This window comes from Oncorhynchus mykiss, chromosome 21 (genome assembly GCF_013265735.2).
Source record: "Oncorhynchus mykiss isolate Arlee chromosome 21, USDA_OmykA_1.1, whole genome shotgun sequence".
NCBI lineage: Eukaryota > Metazoa > Chordata > Actinopteri > Salmoniformes > Salmonidae > Oncorhynchus > Oncorhynchus mykiss.
In genome coordinates this window covers 30,360,296-30,375,792 of record NC_048585.1, presented here as the reverse complement: position 1 = coordinate 30,375,792, position 15,497 = coordinate 30,360,296, and the positions used below count along the sequence as shown (strand labels likewise).

The 15,497-nt window shown below is 43.7% G+C and overlaps 1 protein-coding gene across 5 annotated transcripts in view; it reads right to left on the bottom strand.

The window, feature by feature from the left end:
* The window catches only part of LOC110500216 (dedicator of cytokinesis protein 4), a 146,183-nt gene that overhangs the window by 34,489 nt on the left and 96,197 nt on the right, over positions 1 to 15,497 (bottom strand). For all 5 annotated transcript variants that reach the window (XM_036957600.1, XM_036957603.1, XM_036957602.1 and 2 more), the window contains exons 17-28: positions 14,180 to 14,333; positions 12,166 to 12,263; positions 11,868 to 11,951; positions 11,058 to 11,158; positions 8,667 to 8,748; positions 8,165 to 8,335; positions 4,746 to 4,938; positions 4,218 to 4,354; positions 1,388 to 1,522; positions 788 to 886; positions 311 to 405; positions 83 to 158 (exon numbers count right to left, since the gene is read on the bottom strand). In XM_036957600.1, the coding sequence (XP_036813495.1) occupies positions 83 to 158; positions 311 to 405; positions 788 to 886; positions 1,388 to 1,522; positions 4,218 to 4,354; positions 4,746 to 4,938; positions 8,165 to 8,335; positions 8,667 to 8,748; positions 11,058 to 11,158; positions 11,868 to 11,951; positions 12,166 to 12,263; positions 14,180 to 14,333 (1,425 nt within the window). The remainder of the gene's footprint in view (positions 1 to 82; positions 159 to 310; positions 406 to 787; positions 887 to 1,387; positions 1,523 to 4,217; positions 4,355 to 4,745; positions 4,939 to 8,164; positions 8,336 to 8,666; positions 8,749 to 11,057; positions 11,159 to 11,867; positions 11,952 to 12,165; positions 12,264 to 14,179; positions 14,334 to 15,497) is intronic.

Sequence of the window (15,497 nt, the reverse complement as noted above, 5' to 3'; positions counted from 1 at the left end):
ACGCATTAAACCACATTATAGCAAGTCAATGACAGGTCACTACATGCTTTTTCAATACAAAGTGGATGATAGCAGCTCTTACCTTGTAGTCAAACTTCTCATTGAGGAAGTTCTTCCTCAGAGCATCAGAGAGGTACAGGACTGTTGTTATGATGACACTGAGAAAGAGAGAGAGAGTGCATAATGAGATTATGTTGATAAACCAGACTATAACCAGACTATAAACAGGTGTCAGCTAATGATGAGTAATGGAGGCACACCATTTTGAATCAAATAGGTTAGCTACTGCAAGGGGGAAAAGGGGTCTTACTTGTTGGTGACCAACCGCATGACAGTCCAATCTTTCGGGAACATCTCTGGCCGAATCAGAATGCGGAACACGGTGAAGATCTGCAAGAGGAAGTCCTGAAAAACAGAAAAAAAGAGCACACTACATTTACTTTGTTTAACAGCAATTGCCATTCAGCACATCACCAAACTGTGAATCTAAAGTAATGCATTCAGAGTGGGAGTGCATTCATGATATCCATAGTGTGCATTTATGGTATTCCTTCCTATTACTGTGAACTTAGTGACCCCATTTCAACATTCCTATCTCTCCATCCCACCTCTTCCTCAACCCCTGGCATGACCGTTCCACATTCCACATTCTGCATGCACGCACGCACGCACGCACGCACACACACACACACACACACACTCTCTTGCTACTGACTATGACACATAAGCTGAGTCATCAGTCAGATTCTGCTGAGTGGTGTGTGTGTGTGTCTGTGTGTAGGCTTACCCTCAGGTCATCCTTGCTGGTGAAGGTCTGCAGGAGCTGCTGGTAATGTTTATCACTCATCTGTCTGAGGAGAGCCAGCAGGCATGCCACAAACTCCCCCTGTAGAGAGAGAGAGAGAGAAAGATAAAGAGAGAAAGAGAGAGAGAAAAATGGAGACAGAGAGAGTGAAAGAGAGAGAGAGAACGAGAGAGAGAGACACACAGAGAAGAGAGAGAGAGAAAGACAGATAGTGAGAAAGAAGAGCAACAGCTTTTAAAATCTGAGACATTGGCCACATATACTAGATCTAACAGTGAGAGAGATGGAAGACCATGTATCTCCATGGAAGACCTGTAAATACTACAGTCTGAACAAGCTGGGAGAGAAATTAAGTGGTTATTTTCTACTTGTTTAGGTGGTTTGACATTTGGCAAAATGTCAAATGGAAATGTAAGAGAATGGTTTTCTCTAAACTCGGCTGCGGTTAAGAGCAGGACAGAAGCACGGCTCTTTTTGACCACAATTGCAGTTTCAATCATTGACCTTAAAACCTCATGCTATATTTAGAATGACTAGCAGTTAGATACACACACATGCACCCACACACACACACACACTAACCGTGATGTCTTGGAACTGCAGTCTCATATTGGTCCCGGCTGGTTGTGGCCTGTTAGTGATCTCAAGGATAGTCCTCATCAGGACAACCAGCAGACTGTCCACTATCAGATCCACCTCCTCAGAAACCACCGGATCCTCGGGACACACACAAGTGCACATTAAGTTTCACACAGGTACATAATCATGCCTGCAGTTTGTACACACACATTACCCATACAGACAGTATGCAAACACAGGTGAGACAAAAAAATAGACCACTAGCCCATACTAGCCAAACCAGTCTTAGACAAATTGGACACACAATAGAGAGATAAAATGTGAGTATGTGTGTGTGTGTGTGTGTGTGTGTGTGTGTGTGTGTGTGTGATCCACATTGCCAGCCTGCTCGTTGAGCCACAGCAACAGCAGAGGGAAACTAAGGCCAAGGCAGAGAGTCCATTTGCCCACTCCATTCCCCCTCTCATCCTGACAGGAGAAGAGAGCCCCGTGTTGGACAGACAAAGTGATAATGAGAGAGTGTCAGGCTGGCACACTGGCTGCTCCTGCTGTCACTTCATCTTAGCCATGTTCACATCCCTGTCTGTGTGTGTGTGTGTGTGTGTGTGTGTGTGTGTGTGTGTGTGTGTGTGTGTGTGTGTGTGTGTGTGTGTGTGTGTGTGTGTCAGAGTTGCGTGTGTGTGTGCGTGTGTGCGTGTGTGCATGTGTGCGTGTGTGTGCATGTGTGTGTGTGTGCGCGTGCGATTAGTTGCTTCTCAGCCAAACAGGCCAGCACTGTGTCAAGGTCACGATGAGACTAACACGCTCACAGGGACAAACAGCCACATCCACACTGTTTCATTGATGGATTCCAATTGGATTGTTTACTTGTTCTTGCACCTATCGGTTTACTTCATTACTTGTTCAATAAACCAGATTTATTGGTGTCTATTGTCAGTCTGGCAGGTTTTGCTAGTTTATTTTATCACGCCACGCAAACAAACAAAGCTTTATTGAGATCACAATACACATTGTTGTTATCAAATAAGGGAACAATAACATTTTTGAGCAATGCCTACAGGGCCTTGCAAATGTTTTCATCCCCCTTGGCGTTTTTCCTACTTTGTTGCATTACAACCTGTCATTTAAATTGATTTTTATTTGGATTTCATGTAATGGACATACACAAAATAGTCCAAATTGGTGAAGTGAAATGAAAAAAACTTGATTAATTAAAAAATATATATATATTAAACGGAAAAGTGGTGCATGCATATGTATTCACCCCCTTTACTATGAAGCCCCTAAATAAGATCTGGTGCAACCAATTACCTTCATAAGTCACATAATTAGTCAAATAAAGTCCACCTGTGTGCAATCTAAGTGTCACATGATCTGTCACATGATCTCAGTATGTAGACCTGTTCTGAAAGGCCCCAGAGTCTGCAACACCACTAAGCAAGGGGCACCACCAAGCAAGCGGCACCATGAAGACCAAGGAGCTCTCCAAACAGGTCAGGCACAAAGTTGTGGAGAAGTGCTGATCAGGGTTGGGTTATAAAAAAATATCAGAAACTTTGAACATCCCACGGAGCACCATTAAATCCATTATTTTAAAAATGAAAGAATATGGCACCACAACAAACCTGCTAATAGAGGGCCGCCCACCAAAACTCGCAAACCAGGCAAGGAGAGCATTAATCAGAAAGGCAACAAAGAGACAAAAGATAACCCTGAAGGAGCTGCAAAGCTCCACAGCGGAGATTGGAGTATCTGTTCATAGGACCACTTTAAGCCGTACACTCCACAGAGCTGGGCTTTACGGAAGAGTGGCCAGAAAAAAAAGCCATTGCTTAAAGAAAAAAATAAGCAAACACGTTTGGTGTTCGACAAAAGGCATGTGGGAGACTCCCCAAACACATGGAAGAAGGTACTCTGGTCAGATGAGACTAAAATTGAGCTTTTTGGCCATCAAGGAAAACGTTATGTCTGGTGCAAACCCAACACCTCTCATCACCCCGAGAATACCATCCCCACAGTGAAGCATGGTGGTGGCAGCATCATGCTGTGGGGATGTTTTTCATTGGCAGGGACTGGGAAACTGGTCAGAATTGAAAGAACGATGGATGTCGCTAAATACAGGGAAATTCTTGAGGGGAAACCTGTTTCAGTCTTCCAGAGATTTGAGACTGGGACAGAGGTTCACCTTCCAGCAGGACAATGACCCTAAGTGTACTGCTAAAGCAACAGTTGAGTGATTTAAGGGGAAATATTTCAATGTCTTGGAATTGCCTAGTCAAAGCACAGACATCAATCCAATTGCGAATCTTTGGTATAACTTAAAGACTGCTGTACACCAGCGGAACTTGAAGAAGCTAGAACAGTTTTGCCTTGAAGAATGGGCAAAAATCCCAGTGGCTAGATGTGCCAAGCTTATAGAGACATACCCCAAGAGACTTGCAGCTGTAATTGCTGTAAAAGGTGGCTCTACAAAGTATTGACTTTTTTTTGGGGGGGGTGAATAGTTATGCATGCTCAAGTTTTCTGTTTTTTGTCTTGTTTGTTTCACAATAAAAAATATGTTGCATCTTCAAAGTGGAAGGCATGTTGTGTATATCAAATGATACAACCCCCCCAAAACAAATCTATTTTAATTCCAGATTGTAAGGCAACTAAATAGGAAAAATGCCAAGGGGGATGAATACTTTCGCAAGCCACTGTATTAACTGTGTGGTAATCTCGATTAACCCAGAACCTCAAATCTTGCACAATTTGTAGTCTGTCCATGATTAACTGTGAGGTGGCAGCCTAAAAGACTACACCACCCATGGTGCTCTGCTGTAGCTGTACTCACGGTGGTGACAGAGTCATCCTTCCTGATGAGAGAGAGCATGCTGGTGAGGATACGGGCACACATCACCAGGTCTCTCTGCTCCTGCATGTGGGCCTGCAACAGACGCAACACCACCGGGAGCAGGATACACCTCGACTCTGTAATACACACAAGTACACACACTTGAACATGAAAATACACACACACACTCACACACACACACAGACACAAAATTACTAGAAAGCATGACCTGCTCAAACACCTGTTTTTCTATTTTTCTCCCTCTCTTGGGTGTGATTTTAACCCCCAGCCCGCCCACTGAGCAAGCAGCTAATAAAATGTTACCACAGCTATTTGTGTGAGTATATAATTACCATTAACTACAATTAACTGGCAAGTGTGCCTGTGTATGTAATTACTAGCAAATGTGTATAATCATGTGTGTGCGATATGTGTGTTTGTGTGTGTGCCTACACAACCCCCAAATGTTTGCTTGTGAGTGTTGCGTAAGTTATTCAATATTGTGTGTGTGCGGCCGTGCGTTCCTACCTGGGTTGGTGTACAGCTGGCTCTCCACGGTCTTGGCGATACAATGCAGCTTGACGGCTTCCAGAGGGCACTCAGCGTGAGCGGTGGCGGGCAGGCTGCCCAGCGTCTCCCTGACAAAGCCTGCCACCTCCCTCACCGTGAAGATCTTCAGCAGCTCCCCGTACACCGCAGGGAACGTCCGCAGGAACACCGCCTGGGAACACACAGACATAAACAGACACGGAATAAATATAGATATCTAGCAGTAGTACAGTAGTACAGGCTTCTACTTAAAGTGGCTTACAGTTAACACATAAGCTACTGTGTACTGTACAGCATGCGCCTTATGAGAAAATGTTACTCAAACCATATACAGTCTAGGTCTAGGACCCCAACACACTTATCTAGCAGAGGCTTTTACCTAAAGTGATCTACAGCTATAGTAACAAATAGGCTACTGTATAGTCAGTAAATGTGGCCCATGAGAAATCAAACCAATTATAACCAATGCTTAAACCAATAGTCTAGGACCCGGCCTGTACAGAAACAGGCCGGGTCCTAGACAGTCTAGGCCTGTACAGAAATACAATTCCACTTCAGTATAATAAAAGTTACATCTTGATATCCCTTATATCTAACCTACGGTGCCTTCAGAAATGATTCATACCCCTTGACTTAATCCACATTGTGTTGTTTTATAGCCCCCCAGATAGCATATGAACATGTCATAAGTAATGTCAAAATGTGTACAATTTCAGGAAATTAGCTTTAACGGTCGACGTTGAGCTCGAAAAACAGTCCAACTCCTCTTTCTCAATTTTAAATTTTCAAACATAAATGGGGTGTGCCTTTGGTGGTTCATCGATGTGTTATTCTGGTCATGAGCGCTGCAACCGACAGAGCTAGTTTGTTAGCTAAGCTAGACACTGTAGCTAGCCAGTAACTCCTCCAGTATGTGCTGACGTCATTTCACAGGTTTTGTTTTTGGAACGGAAGCTGTAGAGATTGATAAGAAATCTTACTTCTCTAGCCAAATATCTTATTCATAATTCGTTTTTAAGAATTAAAATGACCAGGTATGATGGTGCATTTATAGGTTATACAGTTTAAAACCGTTACTTTTGCATTTTTGTCCAAAGTCTACCTAAAAGTAACTGTCCAGTGTTTCCAGATTTCTATGAAACATGACCTACAATTAATTACAATATGAGTGAAATAGTTTTCCTTCCAGGAAAATGGTAGTTAAGTATGTTTAAAAAAACAGCTTTTGGAATGGTGTGGGCGTACCCCAACAACAGAATGATGTGGGCATATACCAGTCATTCAAAATATTCAAGCGAGTAGGCCGCTGATTGGCCAGCTCAACCTCTATAAGGAAATAGCAAGCATTTTTTAAATGGTCTGTTTGAGATGTGGGTTTTGAAGTGTTTGGCTACAAATACGAGTATATGATGAGTCAACAACATTATTTAGGTATAAGTTAACAGAATATGAACTTTTAAAAGTGAGATTTTCACTGGAAAATTACTTTAAAACTGCAACATTTTCTCTCAGCATCATAGCATGTGTAGAGTAGCATGAGATGAGCTTTAAAAATACATGTTTTTTCTCTCTGCCCCATGGCAAATGTGTAGAATTGAAGATAATTAGATGTAAAACTACAAAATAAATCTCATCCTCATGGTAAAATGTGACGAATAGCATGAGATGAGCTACAAAATAGCAATTTTTTCTCTCTGCCCCATGGCAAAATGTGTATAATTGAAGGAAATTAGCTTTAAAACTGCAACATTACCTTCCACTTATCCTTCCACTCATACTGTGATTTCAAAATACCCCTCATATACCCCTTAAGAGAGGCATAACAAGTCATGTCAAATTGTGCATATATTGATTTTTATGTCACAAATATCCCCATCTATCTACACCCCAATTTTCAACCTTGACACATAGAGAGCTGCTCACAAACTAATGTACTGGGCTGGAAATTAAATGTATGTTCATCTCCAATCCCAATCCACTGGCCATCATGGAGAGTTTACCATGCGGGCACCATTCATTAATGCCTCCAACACACCTAATCCAGGTGGTGCCGTCAACAGCAGCACAGTGCAATACATGATGAGGGGGGGGTGCCAGATTAACATGGATTATGAGTGGCCTGACCTGCATTCTCCTATAGCCATTGTTCTGTTCTGTTGTGGATCAAGATGACAATAGATCAGCAATCAGCCATTTATGTTACTGGATTGTGCCAAGAGTGCATTCTGTTACTGTGCACTGTTGCTGTTCTGACAGGGAGCCTCTGTGCCTAGTTAAAATGATTTCCCAGCGGCACTGGGAGGGAGGAAAGGTGGAGCAGCGTGATGACACCAGGGTGAAATAACAACACACACGAGGTGAAAATAACAGCGCAGTGTGTGGTAAGGATCTCCAGCAGAGAGTGTGAGCCAGAGTGAACGGTCACTCACGCAACGGGGTGTACAGACAGACTTTACGGGCCAGGTCATTATCAGCTGGGTCCATTAGGGTGGGCTGCTGCGGGAGTTTACACAGCTAAGTGTGCAGCAAACACACACACACACACACATACACACACACACACACACACACACACACACAAACAGACAACACACACACACAAACAGACAACACACACACGTACACATACAGCCCAGTGGTTTATATCCTAGTGTGCAACCATGAATTAGACCCACACATTATCTGTGGAGGGCACAAGGGTAAGACAGGCTGGAGGCCAACAGAGAGCCACTGGGGAGAGATGATTATTAAAGAGAGCAGACACACACACACACACACACACACACACACACACACACACACACATAAATAATGTATTACTGTAGATTAGGATCAAGATTATTTGGGGGAAGGAGGACAAAGGGGTCTCTGGGGTATAATAAGCACATCAGCAAACACACACACACACACGCGCGCGCACACACACACTCATACTACTGTGTGTGTCTACAAACAAAGACATCAGCTGAAGACACGTGAAGACACACACACTACACTGTGTGTAATTCTAATTATTTGTGGGTGTGTTTAGCAGCTTTGTTTTAGTCTTCTTCTTTTAGGTTTCATGCTGTGCAGCCCCCCAAGACAAAGCATGAAATATGAATGACCAAGTATCTCCTTTATATCAGCATGAAATTCCATTAAAAACATTTTCTTACAAATCAAACTGAATTAAGTGGGATTGCTTGAAATATAAACGGACGCGGACACACGCACACACACACACACACGCGCACACACACACCTGTTATTGCCTATGCCATATAAAGCAAGACAGACCAGGATGCAATGTTGACAACCTCAGTGCTCTCTATCAATCATATGGGGCATGTTTCATGTCTGCACTGAGTCAAGCTACTGTGTCAATGTCACATGCACACACACACACACACACACACCTGTGTCTGCGTGACAGGGCTGGTGATCTTGTTCTCCTGGGACAGGAAGAAGCGGATAGACATGAAGAGCTCGTGGATGCAGCAGCGGAACTCCTCCTCGCTCTGACCCCCCGTGGCGAGAGCGAAGAGACGCCGGGACTGGATGATGTACTTAAAGATGTACTCCGTGGCCTGGGGGGGGGGACGGACGGACGAGTTACTCCCTGACAATATCAGTCATCCACCATAACGCTAGACACCACTGGTATTAAAACACAATGGGGAAACATATTAGTGTCGTTGATGTGGCTCCCTGCAATTATGTGTGCTACTAGGCCATTAAAAGTCATGTGTTCTGGAAATGTTGAACACCCAAAGTGTAGTATTTCCACTTTTTGAAATTGCATGCAGCAACAATATGAGAGAGAGGGGCGAAAAGAGACTAATGAATGCTACTGAGGGATCCTCAACACACGCTGAAGAGGATGCGTGTGCGCGTGTGCGTTCAGGTGCACACACTCACCTTGAGGACCTGCTGAATGTGATCTTGGTGCTCGGCATCTACGATGCGATCCACGTACCACTTCAGTACTTTGATCAGGTCCCTGTGAAAAGCACACATCTAGCATCAACTACTGAACTCGACCTTCCTCTGCGATCACAATGCATTTCCACCAACAATCCAAGCACCCACCTACCTATTCCAGAGACACAACACACAAAGAATGCCTTGGTGTAGCGTGAGGTAACGCATGTCAAATCTTTGTGTTAAAAATGAATGGCGATGGTGTTCATGATCAAACAATGTCTAGGGCTGAACAACCTTCGGCTGTGTTCTGTTGTACAGCAAAAGAAACAGAACACAAGGGTTGGTTTATAAAACGTCTGTGTGTGGCTGTGCAATGGTGTGACCACAACACTTCAGATTCACACTGTGTACTGTATTAACATTAATGGCCAGGTTTGAGAAAGCACACACTTACAGATAATTGAACAAAATCACAAGAGACATTAGGAGTACAAGCAAAGGAAAAATGATGGAGAGAGCAAATGGTACAGTAATTTCCACAGATTGAGCATTTGTATGGGAGATGTTTTTGCCTGATTTTCTGTGATTGGACTGTGATTGCATGTTGATTGGTTTTCCCTTGGGTACATAGTGTACTGAAGAGACAACCACCATTTTGTTGGAAATAATCAGCTAATAAAGTGTACAATGTTATTTCTGGGACTGAATAGATACACAACATGAACAAAAGTATGTGGACATCTGCTCGGCGTACATCTCATTCCAAAATCATGGGCATTAATATGGAGATGGGGTCCCCCCTTTGCTGCTATAACAGCCTTTCACTAGCTGTTAGAACACTGCTGCAGAGATTTGCTTCCATTCAGCCACAAGAGCATTAGTGAGGTTGGGCACTGATGTTGGACGATTAGGCCTGGCTCGCAGTCGCTGTTCCAATTCATCCCAAATGTGTTCGATGGGGTTGAGGTCAGGCCAGTCAAGTTCTTCTACACCGATCTCGACAAACCATTTCTGTATGGACCTCGCTTTGTGCACGGGGGCATTGTCATGCTGAAACAGGAAAGGGCCTTCCCCAAACTGTTGCCACAAAGTTGGAAGCGCAGAATCGTCTATAATGTCATTGTATGTTGCAGAGCTAAGATTTCCCTTCACTGGAACTAAGGGGCCTAGCCCGAACCATGAAAAACAACCCCAGGCCATTATTCCCCCTCCACCAAACGTTACAGTTGGCACAATGCATTCGGGCAGGGAGCATTCTCCTGGCATCCGCCAAACCCAGATTTGTCTGTCGGGCTGCGATATGGTGAAGCGTGATTCATCACTCCAGAGAACACGTTTCCACTGCTCCAGAATCCAATGGCGGTGAGCTTTACACCACTCCAGCTGACGCTTGGCATTGTGCATGGTGATCTTAGGCTTGTGTGCGTGCGGCTGCTCGTCCATGGAAACCAATTTCATGAAGCTCCCGACGAACAGTTGCTTCCAGAGGCAGTTTGGAACTCGGTAGTGAGTGTTGCAACCGAGGACAGATGATTTTTATGCGCTACACGCTTCACCACTCCCGGGTCCCATTCTGTGAGCTTCTGCTTGAGCTTCTGTGAGCTCCACTTTGCGGCTGAGCCATTGTTGCTCCTAGACGTTTCCACTTCACAATAACAGCACTTACAGTTCACCGGGTCAGCTCCAGCAGGGCAGAAAGTTGACAAACTGACTTGTTGGAAAGGTGGCATCCTATGACAGTGCCACATTGAAAGCCACTGAGCCATTCAGTAAGGCCACTCTACTGCCAATGTTTGTCTATGGCGATTGCATGGCCGTGTGCTCGATTTTATACCCCTGTCAGCAACAGGTGTGGCTGAAATAGCCGAATCCACTAATTTGAAGGGGTGTCCACATATATAATTTACATACAGTTTTATAATCTACTGAAAATCACTGAACTCAACTAAACCACCGTAGACTATGATTCCAGAGGCAGGCAACACTCTTTCTCTAAATGAGTTTATTGAGTTTATTTTAGGTAAGCGAGAGGTGAGAGCTTTAGCTGTGAGCCTGGCAGGAGAGGGGTGTTAGTGAGAAATGGGTAGTGTGAGAGCTTAGCAGGTAGTGAGGGCAGAACAGCGTGAGCGTGTCACATTGTGAGTTTGAGGTGACAGCACAGCGTACGAGGAACAGTGAGTGGATTTGCAGGGCCAAATCAACGTGAGATATTGAGGACACATGATCCTAATTTATAATTAGGAGGGCGCCACAGGTGACTCATCCACACCACTGAAGCACCTTTGCAGCCCACCATTATTATCAGGTAGTATACCGTGGGTATTACCATAGGACAACCATAAAACAACCACAATGCACCCTAGGAGGAGAAAGAGAGAAACACACCTGTAAGACAAGGCTCCAGCAAAGTGACTCTCGATGTAGGTATCCATGACGGGCTTGAAATGCTGGAACTTGCTGTCCTGTAGCAGGTTAATGATGTGGACCTGAAAGAGTCAAGGAAATGACTCAGTCACACACCATTTCATGCTTTCCACAAATTGCAACGCTCTTTACTTAGCCAACAGCAAACAACCTATTTATTCAACCTCGCCTCCTATGTGACACAAACTGGCCTAGTTTGTACAGATTCATCTCACATGATTGCCTCACATGATAAAGGAGAACAGAGCAGAGATGAGTCTGTGTGTGTGTGTGTGTGTGTGTGTGTGTGTGTGTGTGTGTGTGTGTGTGTGTGTGTGTGTGTGTGTGTGTGTGTGTGGTGCGTGTGTGTGCGTGCATGATTGATTGATTGAACCGAGTCAACTGCAAGCAGATCAATCCCTCAGCTCTATATTAGAGCGATGCAGCATGACTGTCTGGGATTGATCAGCGAAGGCTGTGAAGAGTTACAGTATTAAGCACATCCATTGGCTCAAGCTTCCAGTGTGTGTTTGTCTGTGTCTACCATGCATCATTGCACTTTTTCTCTCTGACCGCAGTATCCCACTATTGGGCACAGGCCTTCTTTTCTAATGAGGCTTGGTCTACTTCCCGACACATGCGCACACACACACACACAATTAGTTCTGCCGTCATGACACCCAAATCCTGGCTCCAACCAGCAGTGTTTAGAATCAACCAATGATTAGCTGTCAGGGAGGGAGAAAACAATATGCTAGGAAATAGAAGACCACAGAAGCAGTAGCCACTTACCAGGCAGTCAAACACCTTCAGCCCATACCTCTGGGAACTCTCGTCCAAGATCCCAAAGAGTGTATCAAGTGTGTCCTGTAAAAACTGGTGAGGGAGCGATAGAGTGATAGATATACAAAAGAGTGAATATCTACGAGATCATGTGGATGAAAAATCCTATGATACATCTATAAAAGACATCTAGGAGACTTTTTGAAGTCAAACACAAAAAAAGGCCAATCTATACAGGACATTCTTTGAGTGACATGATCCTGAACCAATCCGGGTGAAAATACGAGGGCCCGGGGAGGGGCGGTACCTTGACTATCTCAGAGCCATCGATCTCTTTCAGCTTTGACAGGCTGTCATTGATCTTCTCTGGGTGGGCTCTCCACTTCAGCAGGTCTAACATGTCACCTACAGGGACACATGAAGAGAAACAACCACCGTTACATCATGGACAACCTCAGTTAGCTCATAGACATGTAGTGAGAGACTGTCTACTCTTGGTTCCCGAGACCTAGACACACACACACACACAGAGAGAAACATACAGATATAGGATGTTAATTTGAGCCAGTTTGCTACAGCAGGAAAATAATCCTGCAGCAAAAATGTTTACACTCAAATACATTTCCTGCTTTGCAGGAATTCTATTCTATTCTATTCTATTTCAAGTATATAATAAGACAACACATTTACATTCAAACAATCCACGAATTCAAAATGATGATGACCGCTCATAATGTAGTGAGCTTTAAACATAAAGCAATTTTCCAAGTGTTAAATTCCCCAGAATGTATTAATAAAATAGGTTAAAGAATAAAGGACTCAGTCTGTCTTCAACTGCACTTCAGGAAGTACCTGTATTTCTGTATGTGAGGAAGTACCTGTATTTCTGTATGTGAGGAAGTACCTGTATTTCTGTATGTGAGGAAGTACCTGTATTTCTGGATGTGAGGAAGTACCTGTATTTCTGATTGTGAGGAAGTACCTGTATTTCTGGATGTGAGGAAGTACCTGTATTTCTGGATGTGAGGAAGTACCTGTATGTCTGTATGTGAGGAAGTACCTGTATTTCTGGATGTGAGGAAGTACCTGTATTTCTGGATGTGAGGAAGTACCTGTATTTCTGGATGTGAGGAAATACCTGTATTTTTGGATGTGAGGAAGTACCTGTATTTCGGTATGTGAGGAAGTACCTGTACTTCGGTATGTGAGGAAGTACCTGTATTCCTGTATGTGAGGAAGTACCTGTACTTCTGTATGTGAGGAAGTACCTGTATTTCTGGATGTGAGGAAGTACCTGTATTTCTGGATGTGAGGAAGTACCTGTATTTCTGGATGTGAGGAAGTACCTGTATTTCTGGATGTGAGGAAGTACCTGTATTTCTGGATGTGGGGAAGTACCTGTATTTCTGGATGTGAGGAAGTACCTGTATTTCTGGAAGAGAGGAAGTACCTGTATTTCTGGATGTGAGGAAGTACCTGTATTTCTGGATGTGAGGAAGTACCTGTATTTCTGGATGTGAGGAAGTACCTGTATTTTTGGATGTGAGGAAGTACCTGTATTTCGGTATGTGAGGAAGTACCTGTACTTCGGTATGTGAGGAAGTACCTGTATTCCTGTATGTGAGGAAGTACCTGTACTTCTGTATGTGAGGAAGTACCTGTATTTCTGGATGTGAGGAAGTACCTGTATTTCTGGATGTGAGGAAGTACCTGTATTTCTGGATGTGAGGAAGTACCTGTATTTCTGGATGTGAGGTATTTCTGGATGTGAGGAAGTACCTGTATTTCTGGATGTGAGGAAGTACCTGTATTTCTGGATGTGAGGAAGTACCTGTATTTCTGGAAGTGAGGAAGTACCTGTATTTCTGGATGTGAGGAAGTACCTGTATTTCTGGATGTGAGGAAGTACCTGTATTTCTGGATGTGAGGAAGTACCTGTATTTCTGGATGTGAGGAAGTAGCTGTATTTCCGCAGGCAATAAACTAGATATATTCCTTGCACAATGCCTCAAATCACTTTGTGCAGCTTACGTTTCAGAATATTTACACTGAGTGGTAGACTGTTTGAGAATTCAGCAATACTACAGTAATATTCAAGACAAGACAACGACTCCGGACGAGTCAGAATCAGAATCAGACCGATTATCCACTATCCAGACTGAAGGATACACTTTACACTAGTAAGTAATCTGCCGCTGGATAATAGAGCCATAGAAAGTTGGAGCAGGCCTACAGTGGTGCAGGAAAGGTGTCGGTCTACTGGTTCGGGTGTAGGTCTACCGTGCAGGAGCAAGCTCTAATACTTTGACTTCCACCCTTACCATTCTGTGTGAGTTTAGTGGAGCAGAGGAAGGAGGTGATCCAAAAGGATTCCTTGGTGCCTTTCACAGCCTGGTTGTTGCCGGGCAGATTGGCTTTGGAGAAGGGCAGCTTGAGGTAACGGCTAGAGTCCTGGAGGTTAGCATTTTCCTCACACTGAAAGGAGCAGAGATACAGTACTGGGTTAGTGCCACTACAGGAGACTGGAGAAAACGGCTACAGTATTGGGGAATTGAATGTGTTATTATCTTCATCATCATTCAAACTACAACAATATCTTTGTTTCAGTGAAACATTGCAAAGGGCTGGGGACCCTATAAAGTAAGGACTGTGCATTTTCCAATTCTCTAACTTTCAATGGTTTTAGCCATGCTTTCTAACATATCAGCACAGATTGGAAAGCATTTTGAAGCTAGTGTTTAAATATGCTCTGAACAACAGTTCAGGTAGGCTATTCCCACTCTGATGCTTACACGTGGTTAGTGCTGAATTCCTCTTCCCTATTTTGGAGATGAGGAACGAGGCCATGCCAATTTCTTCCAGCTTTTGTCCTGACTTCTATCTGACAGTAAAGTGGATTTTTTCACACCAATGGAAAACAACACAAGAATATTCTTAAGAGGCATCAAATGCAATTTCCTTAAAACCCTACAGAGAACCGGCTGTCTCAAAAGGGGAGACACACGTAAGCACTTCAAAGAGCAAGGCTACAAAAGCAGCTGTATTTATTGTGAATTCTAGCACTTTTACACACATTTCAAGGCAGCTAAAACTGTGCAAAGCGGTCCATCTGTAGACTATCCCTTTCTGTTTGCAGACAGGTTAGACTAGAGACTGCATCTGAAGCCAGTCCAAGGTGTTCTTAATCTCTCTGTTTCTCCTGTGTGAGGGGAAATGACCTATTAGCAGTGGGAGTCTTCTTAATGAGGTGGTGAGCAGGAATAGGAAAGGGCAGCAGAGAGCAAAGCCCAGAACCAGGAGAGGCTGCTTGATTGCATAATGGTTCTCCCACTGACTTGACTCCTCTGTGCTCTGTCTGTCTGTCTGTCTTGTTTTCTTCACATTTTCAAATAGTCCATTTAGATTTTCCAACGGGGCTATACATTTGGGTGAGGTTTTTTCTCGCCTGAGTAGCCTCGTTTCACTGCCAAAAATCTAATTACAGTAAACCATCTAGTGTTCAGCGAAATAACAACACAATGTCAAATAATTAACATCCAATCACATTAACCATTATCCTTATCCTTATTATCCACATTATCCTTATGTAGCCAAACGTAGCTGCTGCTCATGTTGGTATCTGTACTGATGGCGCAAAAG